The 10,310-nt window shown below is 34.4% G+C and overlaps 1 protein-coding gene across 1 annotated transcript; it reads left to right on the top strand.

The window, feature by feature from the left end:
- Window positions 1–637: 637 nt before the first annotated feature.
- Window positions 638–7,987, top strand: rragcb (Ras-related GTP binding Cb). The gene is made up of 7 exons (XM_028461891.1): window positions 638–979; window positions 1,908–2,111; window positions 2,184–2,383; window positions 4,114–4,228; window positions 6,512–6,654; window positions 6,723–6,871; window positions 7,875–7,987. Exons 1-7 carry the CDS (start codon window positions 803–805, stop codon window positions 7,985–7,987), a joined length of 1,101 nt encoding a protein of 366 aa, XP_028317692.1. The 5' UTR covers window positions 638–802.
- Window positions 7,988–10,310: the final 2,323 nt, after the last annotated feature.

Genomic DNA, 10,310 nt, shown 5'->3' with positions numbered 1-10,310 from the left:
TAAGGCTAAATTAGAAATCTAGTATTTGTCAGACACTTACAGGTCAGAAGCAAAACTTTTTTATTTTTATGCTTTACTGATAAGTAATCAATAAAAAGGCAATCATTCATTGAGATCAGAACAACCAATATAACAAATCAACCTTGTAGGAATGTCCATCAAAAAATAAATAAATCTTACAATAAACAAGGTTTACAAATAACGGAAATATCTTGAGTGAAGACATTTCTTTTGTATTTTTTTACCTGTAAAGTGGGGTCTTGTTTTGTTACTTTGGCAGAAAATAGTAAATAAGTTATGTGCTAAAAAAAAAAAAAAAAAAAGAGTTTAAAGTAATAATAAATTTTACTTCAAAAAAAAAAAAAAAAAAAAATACAAACTAAAACAATGCACTTTGTTTTATTATTTGAGTGCTTGTTTTAGACTAGAATACAGCTATCATAATGATAATAATAATAATAATTAAAAATAATAATAATAATAATAATAATAATAATAATAATAATAATAATAATAATATGAAGAAGAATTTAAGGGTTTTGGCGCCAAACGTTTTCAAAACGCACCTGTGACGCAGATAGTGACGTAATAATTGGTCACGTGTCTGTGTAGTTTGCTACAAGTTGTTACACTTTGTCGCCTCCACATTTTGGCTGGTGTTTGCTGTGGTCTGACTTCTTCTTTAACCATGTAAACCCGCTCTACAGCGATGACCCGATCATTAGACAACATTAATAATGCTGGAATTTTCTCTGCAGATTTTTTTAAAGGTTACCGCAGTGAATGACGGGAGGTGTAAAAGATGAACATGGAGTATGATGACTCCGTTTTGGGGGGCAGTTATGGCGGCCTCGGTTCTTTCCCTAAAAGCTTTGGTTACGGAGGGATGGAGGACTTGGAGGAAAGCAGCATTCCTGCTGACAAACCCCGAATCCTGCTCATGGGCCTCAGGCGCAGCGGGAAGTCCTCCATCCAAAAGGTAAAACACTGGCGTCTCCCAGCTGTCCACAAACGCACCACTAATTGAGTGAAAAACACTTGAAAACAGTCCGTAAGTTCCAATAAAAGTGACATTAGCATCCTAATAAAACTCTTTTAAACCATACAAAACAGTATTAAAGTGTGACAAATTTTACCTTAGACTTTTAATCAATAAATAAAAGTATTAATCTGATCAACAACAAACCCCTTGTGATAATATTTGTGTATATTAATTAAAATTCCATAATATAATTACATTTAGAGTAGCATTAATAGGGAAAAGGTCAATTGAACTGTTAGACTTTAGCTAATTTAGCATTTGTCTTTTTTTTTTTTTTTTTTGGTGTGTGTGAAAATTAAGATAAGACAACCACATTAAGAAAATATGCAATAACTGATCACATTATACAACGCTGATGATCAAGAACTACATAGAAAAATAAATAAAACCAAAGAATCAGATGTCACTCTAAAGACAAATTTCCCATAATTGTGGAAATTTTAGCAGCAGCTGTTTTAGATTGGACAAACTTTATTTTGAAATATTTTTAACTCATTCTAAGAAAAAAAAAAAGGTGAAAAACATGCCTTCATTTTTTAAATAGTTTTATTTCAGACTCGGTGTCCATAGAAACCATACAAACAAACACAAAAACACAAAAGGTCTTGTTTGTGAATTAAGAATTTTGCTAAAATTAAATATTTTGTTTTATCCTTTATTTTTAAACCAAGCTTAATTGTTTTTTTAAGAAAGTTCTGCTTATTTCTTTAGCAATGATGTCAAACACAAGGTCTGAGGCCCAAACCCAGCCACTGTAGCTGCAAACTAAACTGTAAATTGTAGCACCAACAAAAGCTTAATGGGTTATCAAAGTGCTCTTAAAAGCCCGGATTGTGACGCTAAAATCTAATATTTGTCTTTGAAGGTTGTGTTTCACAAAATGTCCCCCAACGAGACTTTGTTCCTGGAGAGCACCTGCAGACTCTACAAGGACGACATCTCCAGCAGCTCCTTCGTCAACTTCCAGATCTGGGATTTTCCTGGTCAGGTGGATTTCTTCGAACCCACGTTTGACAGTGAGATGATCTTCAGAGGAACTGGTGCTTTGATTTTTGTCATCGATGCTCAGGTTGGAAACCATTGAATTACCGCTGGTCTCACATTTGACCTCCCAGTGTAACGTCACGTTCTCCTCTATCAGGACGACTTGATGGACGCCCTCACGCGGCTACGTCTGACCGTGTCTCGGGCCTACAAAGTAAACCCCAACATCAACTTTGAGGTGTTCATTCATAAAGTGGACGGTCTGTCTGATGATACCATGATAGAAACACACAGAGAAATCCATCAGAGGGCAAACGACGACCTGGCCGACGTCAGCCTGGAGAAAGTTCACCTGAGGTGAGATGATTGGTCGACTGGTCACCAACAAAACAACCAAAGCCTGACGGAACCTTTGTCATGTGTTTAGAGATCAGGCTCATTCATTAGGGGCTGATAAACCAGCAGCTCAGTCCTGCTGTGGGCGGAGCCAAACTGAAAACAGAGGTCAAAGTAATTGATTACAAACACTCACGTTACTGTAAAAGAGTTGCTTTTATGGGTACTTGTACCTTTTTTAGTATATTTCTATATCGGTAATTTCACTTTAAGTATGTTTTTAAAAGTAGTCATTTGTTGCATTTCTACACGCAACTGTTACTGATTAAATAATTTTTTTAAATTGGGTTCTTAAACCACTGTACTGATTTCAGGTCAGTGTTATTTTAAATTGAATTAATTGGTATTGTTTTATTTATAAATGAGATGTTTACTGTATGCAAGGGAACTGTAGCAAGATTTATTACTAAAAATAAACATGGGGGGTAAAAGCAACTTTTACTTGGAGTATTATTTAATTGAGCTACTTTTTTTTATTTCTACTTGAGTATTTAATGTATGACTTACTTCCACAAGTGAAAGTGTACACAGTGCTTATGCCTTGTATTATTTAATTCTATTGTATTTTTTTCTTCCTTTATTTAATTATTGTTTGATGCTGTTATATTTCCTGTTTTTTGGAGCTGCTGCATTATCCAAATTTCCCCCAATGGGGGATCAATAAAGTTTTATCTTATCTTGTACTTGAGTACATTTTAAGTTAAGTAACCTTACTTGATTAGAATATATCATCTCTCTTTAAACCTCTGAGAACAAGCAATGTTTCAGAATGGTGGTCGATTATATTAAGTTTAATAAATTATAATAATTACAATAGTTGATGTTTTTTGGATAGAATTGTTGGAAAGTAATTTATTTAACAATGTGAACTCATATTCAACCTGTTTAGATCAGTGGTTCCTAACCCCCTTTATTTATATATATATATATATATATATATATCGTGACCACATTTTAATGTCACAAATTTCTGCCGACCCTCTTAACATTTTTTTAAATGTTTTTTTGTAAAATTATTTGACCATGAGTAGTCAGGATTAGTGACAAATTACACCAGCTCAGATATTTTTATTCTGCATTTTATTTTAACTTGATGTATTTTTGAGAAAGTGAATTTAAATACAGTTTAACATTGTGTTGTGAATTAATTTAATGATTAAAAATATATATGGTATATATAAATATTTTTTTTTTAAAAAAAATCTGTAATGATTTTTAATTAATTACTAGACATTTCAGGTGATGGCATTTAAATTACAGGTGACCCCACATTGGGTCACGACCCCAAAGTTGAAAAACACTACTGAAGAGTTTTGAAGAATTTGTCCTAATATTTTATGGCGCATGTGCAAGATATCTGATTCACTTTGTTGCTTTATACTATGAACCCCTGCACAATTTATCACCTTTTATAACTAATTTTAATGTAATTTATTTTAATTTATTTTTTTATTCAGTTTTTTTTTGTGCTAACATTAATTCAAAGCTAATAAATAGTTTTCAGTGTCTTCACCATGTTAACTTGTTTTATTTTCAGTTATATTGCTTTCTGTTTAGTTTTAATGCAGATTTCACCATCTTTGTTGTTTTATGATAAAAACGTGTCCAAAGTAAAGACAAAATATTGCCATAAAAAAGGATTTGATCAGTGATTTTTCTCATCTTCAATCATTATTGTGTTCTCTCCTTAGCTTCTATCTGACCAGCATCTACGATCACTCCATTTTTGAGGCCTTCAGTAAAGTCGTCCAGAAACTCATCCCTCAGCTGCCGACGTTGGAGAACCTGCTGAACATCTTCATATCGGTACGTTTGATCGTCATCGGTAAACAACTGTAAAAACATCTGGGCTTTGTCCGAATAGTCCCTCCTATCTCCTTTCCTATCCACTTTTCCTTAACTCCCGCAGAAGTGTTAAAGTTGTGGCCATGATAAGGAGTGTTCCAATTCTCTAAAAGCTAAGGAAAGGAGGCTCAATGTTTCCTTTATAACCTCCTTTAGCCTAGGAAACGCTGATTCATCCTTTACCAAAGGAGACCAGATAATGCTGACCCACAATTCCTTGTGGTGACAACATTTAAAGCATAGGTAGGCATTTTTTATTACAGCGGGGCCACAAATATGTGTTTTTGATCAGAGGGCCACATGATCAACATTTATGTCAGCATTCAGAATAATGAGCAATCTGAGCATTAATACAGGGAATAACAACGTTTTTAGAATCATTTTGTGAGTTTTTCTCTCATTTTGTGTATGTTTCTTGTCTTGCTTGTTGTGAAGCATTTTGTGTATTTTTCCTGTACAATATGTTTGTCATATTGTGTATTTGTGCTGTAATTTTGCATTATTTGCAGTAACTTTTGTTAAGTTTGTTAGTGCTGTGGGTTGACGGAGTCATTTTTCATGTTTTTTTTGTCTTTTGGTGTATTTTTTGTTTTCTATACGTTTGTACATTACTGTTGTCGTTTTATTAATTTTTGTAGTAGTGTTGTGTGTTTTTTGGAGTATTTTCTGTGTTTTTAATCTGGCCTTTTACTTGTTTTTTTTCCTGCGATGTTGTAATTGTTCTTTTTAAAATGCATTCTTGCTCTTCCTTTGTGTATTTTTCGGACATTTTGTACTTTTACTTTGGAGGCCGCATAAAATTCGATCAAGGGCCAAATGTAGCCCCCGGGCCGCCAGTTGCCTTGGTCTGATTTAAAGGGACCCGCCCATCTGAGAAACTCACAATGACTGAAAAGGGACGCAGATCAGGTAAGTTACCAATGTAATAATATGCCTAGAACAACTTTAAATAATCTAAAACCCATATATTATTATATGTAAGACATTTGATCAGATTATAACTGACATGAAACAGACACTGTGGTTCAGGTCAAAGTGATCAGAGACATTTTTAGCTACGTTATGTTTTATTCAACGTATTTCATTCACCTAGGAATGCATTGTGCAGTTGTACATGTGCATGTCTACAACGTTATGTGTGCCTAAAATCATACTTTTGGATTAATGTTGATTTCTGGGTGCAAGGTGAGTGTGAGCAACTGTTCTAAATGTGACGTTCTTTTAGTTACACTGACTTTTGTTCCTGCTAGCCTCTTTTCCTTTGATTTACCTTCAAACCTTGTGATATTTTAGATTATATCAGTGGTCAGAGGCATAGGGGAAAGTGTTATAAAATGTGTCTATTTTCAGAAATTTGTAGGTTTTTCAGTCACTAACCTTCACCGCTGTTGGATTATTACGTCACCTAGTGGAAGTGTGTCCGTCAAAATAACTTAATGGCCTTTTCTTAAAGAGAAACTAAATCCCAAAACCACTTTTTTTCTGCTCAATATATTTGGGTATGAAGTAGTGCTGTTTAATCCTGGTCCAACTCTCAACACTAGTTACTCCTCTGTTATTTGTGAACAGATTGGGCTGAAATTTGGTGTCTATAATCTATGGATGTGTACACATCGATGCTCGGAGCCCGATTTTTGATTTGGGGTCCCAAAAGAAAAAAAAAACAAGTCGATTTTTCATTCATTTGCGAGTCAAATATTACAATGGTTGGTGCTACCGAATTATTGGCACATACCAATATATAAATGGGGCCCAGTACGTGTCACGGGGCCGCCAGGGGGGCCAATTCATCAGAACGTGTTGAAGTATTTAGTGGTAAAATGTCAGTGACTACCTTCTGTGGGTCGAAACCCAGCTATTACAATTGATTTTTGCTATTGGCTGAGAACAATGTCATGTGACGTTCTGGGACCATCTTGTGTCACAAACACTGTTAGCCCCGCCCCTTTAATAAAAAACCAGCACCTGTGGGCTCTACAGTCTGTGGTGAGTGAATAGAGGTGTATAGAGTAATGAGTAGCTAGTTAGCATAGCATAGATTGTTCTTTGGATATTTTATAGTATAGACTGGGTGTGTCTTAACTGGTCCAGAAGCCCCGCCCATAATCACAGCAATTTTTGTATTTCCCTCCTAGTCAGGAAAAAACAAGGGTTTATTTACTCTTTAAGGAAAAGTGCATAGGAAAGGAGATAGGAGGGACTATTTGGTGTCAGTTTGATGCCTTCCTCCATGTTTCTCTGCAGCATTCTGGGATAGAGAAGGCTTTCCTGTTCGATGTTCTCAGTAAGATCTACATCGCCACTGACAGTTCTCCAGTGGACATGCAGTCCTACGAGCTCTGCTGCGACATGATCGACGTCGTCATCGACATCTCCTGCATCTACGGGTGAGAGAGAGAAACCTCAGTGTGGAGCCTTCAGTTTTTAAACAGAAGTTCTTCTTCTTCTTCTTCAGGCTGATGGAGGACGGCAGCGGCTGTGCGTACGACCACGAGTCTCTGGCCATCATCAGGTTAAACAACACCACCGTGCTGTACCTGAAGGAGGTCACCAAGTTCCTGGCTCTGGTCTGCATCCTCAGAGAGGAGAGCTTTCAGAGGAAAGGTTCGTTAATATAGATGTCACTAAAACAGAGGCTGGAAGTATTAGATAATGGTTTGTTTAGGAAATATAAAGGGGAAGCAGGGTTTTGAGGCTTTAAGTTTGGAAATCTTTGATTTTTACTCAAAATGATAAATATTAATAAAAATGTAAAGCTGGATTTTAAGAATAAAAATACTCAATTAACACAAATGCATAGTATAGATCAGGGGTTCTCAACTGGTCTCAACCTGGGACCCACACCACGTTCAATCGCTACGCACATTTTTTTTTTTTTTTAATTTAAGGGATGTTGACAGATTCGTGAACCTGCAGGTTTTTGTCAAGTAAATTTGTTCAATGTATTTATTTTTTTACATTAACACAATATACATAAATGTGACAAAAAGAACTTACAAAACTTCCTCTGAAGTGCCTTAAAATTTGTTTATTTGGCCATTTTAGCATGGTTTCTACCTACTACCTAGCTATTTGTATTGATATTCTGTGTTTTCTTTACTTTTTTACCAAACTAAAAAAAACATTTAATCTTATTGCAGTGATTAACATAAGTTTTGATGGAAAACGTTTTCTTTTTTTGGATTTATTTTAAGATTTAAAATCCAAAATCTAAGATGACCAAAACATGAAAAACACAAATTATGAAGGTTTCAAACCATTTAAATTCATTCAGTCCTACTCTACTAGTGCAGGATCCCAAACAGTGGAAGGTATTGTAGAACCAGTGAAAGACACTGGGAGTCATTAGATTTAAATGCTTGTAAGAAAATTGTTAAATTGTCCACATAGATGCATCACTTACACAACCTGGTATTTAAATCTGTACATACTTATCAGGTGTAATCTAATGGGGAAGCTATTTAACTCAGTGTGTAATATAAGTAATCAGTTTGCTGATTTAGATTGAATTTTTAAAATTTTAGACTTTCACTGTATTAACGTGGATGTTGGTTCTGTGTTTACATTGGGCTTTTAACGGAGGTTATTAATTCTGTTCTTCTTGCAGGTTTGATCGAATACAACTTTCACTGTTTCCGTAAAGCCGTCCATGAAGTGTTTGAGGTCAGCGGCTCCTCTGAAGGCGCCGCCTGCAGCCTGAGCGGACACGTTGCTCAATAAGTCGTGAAGAGACTGTGACGATGATTTTTACCTCAGCTCTGATGAAACCATCACACGTATTAGTGACGGCGAGCCGAGGACGAACAGACGATTTCACTGTGAAGCATGGAGGAAAACTATTGGTCACCATTGGTTACCAGTGGCCCCTTTGTTTTTAACCAATGAGCTGCTGTTTTACTTCTACTGTGACTTTTTGTTTCATTAGGAGTTAATGTTGAATGAACTGTATTAAAATCTTTAATAAAAACTGTTTATTACTCGGCGTAGTCTGAGAATCCCTTCATTTTTAATCCAGATTACATGAATTCACTTTAATCGTATATTGTTGCTATTTTTTTTTCTTTGTTTAAGATTGAAAAAAATTGATTTGGACATATTTTTTTTTTAATCGTCAAAATAATCGCATGGTGAATTTTTGCGATATTTCGCCAAATCAATTTTTTGTTCACGCTATGGTTAAACTGATGGAGGCCAGCCATATCTATAGCTACAGCTGCAGTCTCAATGATTTAATGATGTTAATTCATCCATAAATGTTATTTTAATTTAGTTTCTTTATATTTATCTTTGCATTCCTCTGTGCTGTTGCATTTTCTCTTATAATTTAAAACCATGTGAATTGTATTAATTGAACATAGAAATGAACATAAATTATTATTTTTGAAGATTTGCATGACTTCAGTGTTTTTCCCACTGAAATACATTATGGAATTTTACGATTTTGATAGTTTGTTGGTTAATATTGATTTTTCTGTGTATATTTGAGTGTCATTTTAAGCATTGTAGTGTGTAATATGTGTCTTTGTACAGTAGAGTAACTGTTGACCAACAGGTGGCGCTGGGTTTACACTTAGTTTCCACCACGAGGCTAAAGTAAATGACATGAGGCCTTTAAATTATTGTGGAAAAGATGGATTGAGCTTTTAGTGTTTTTCCAGCAGCTTCTCCTTTACAAATGCTGACACTGAGGAATTTCTCGGCAGATCCTGGAAAATAAATTCTAAACGTGGAATTTATCATCTGGAGCTTGGAAAACTGAGCTACGTTTCCAAATGCTTAGACCATGTACATTGTACAGGCAGTTTCTAACAGGAAATATAAATTAGTATCACTATCAGAGGAGAAGTATTCACTAAAACCCAAGCAGGACGTTAATCTAAACGCAAAGGATTGTGGTCCGATACATCCTCAGAGGTCAGATGAAGGTCACACTTTAATGGATCTGTGCGAAACACAACTAAACCTAGTCTTTTACTAATTTTGGACAGCTTTTCAAAGGCTTTTATTTTGAAACGTACTGGGATTCCACAATAAAACTCACAAAATCTGCTTAAATTAGATTCAGAGCTGAGGTGTCGATTTTAAACTCACTTTTGCTTCGCTGTAAAACATTTGTTTGCACTTTAGCCTCTGAATGCCGTTAATCTCTTATTCTTCCACACATAATTATTCTTCTAATAATTATTATTAGAAAAAAAAATGATGAAGAATATAAGTTGCAAGAAAAACTGTTAATCTTTATTTATGCATATAGTTAGTATGAAGTGGATAATATCTGCCTTAGTCCTGATTAGATTAGATTGTACTTAATTTATTCCACAATATGGATATTGTGGAATAATATAAGGAATACATAACCAATTTAACAATATGGAAAATACAAAATATTTCAACAATATACAATAAACCTATGAATGAGGTACTAGATATGTTGAGTATAGTGCATAAGAAATTATGTACAAAAAGATTTTAAAGCAGCAGTTATGGATACAAAAAAGCCATTGGAGGATTTTAACAGTCCAACTAATATTTAAATATTTTTAAAACTAAAACTGTAATGTTTTAATAATATTTAGGGGCACAACTTTCCATCACTTAAATAAAAAAAAAGAATAAAACACTATGGAGTTCCTTGTTTTACTTCTTTATGCTTTTTTGTGCATAATTTCAATGAAAATGAATCAGTGTTGAAAATTCCGCACTATTCTCCTGCGTTCTGATGTTTTTGTAGCATTTCAACTGTTTTATAAACTTTTTTCATTTATTTCTAAGTGAGATTTCAGAAAATGTAACTTTGATCTTCAACTGTTCGTCCATTGTTAAACATATGGAACAATTTTAACTTTCAAAACATTGCAATACTTGTGGTTTTTAACTTGTAACTTATTTCTTTGATTTTTACAGCATTTTTTTTTTTCAGCTCCCTTTACATTTTTGATATTCCATAACTTTTCTACATTTCTTCATGCAGTGTTCAGCAGGAATAATGTCTTCCTGGAACACTGGCCAGTAATAAATAATGGCTTTCTCTGTCTTTTGTGCA

Source organism: Gouania willdenowi, chromosome 11, assembly GCF_900634775.1.
Source record: "Gouania willdenowi chromosome 11, fGouWil2.1, whole genome shotgun sequence".
In the NCBI taxonomy this organism is placed as follows: Eukaryota; Metazoa; Chordata; class Actinopteri; order Blenniiformes; family Gobiesocidae; genus Gouania; species Gouania willdenowi.
This window is presented reverse-complemented; position numbering and strand designations above follow the sequence as displayed.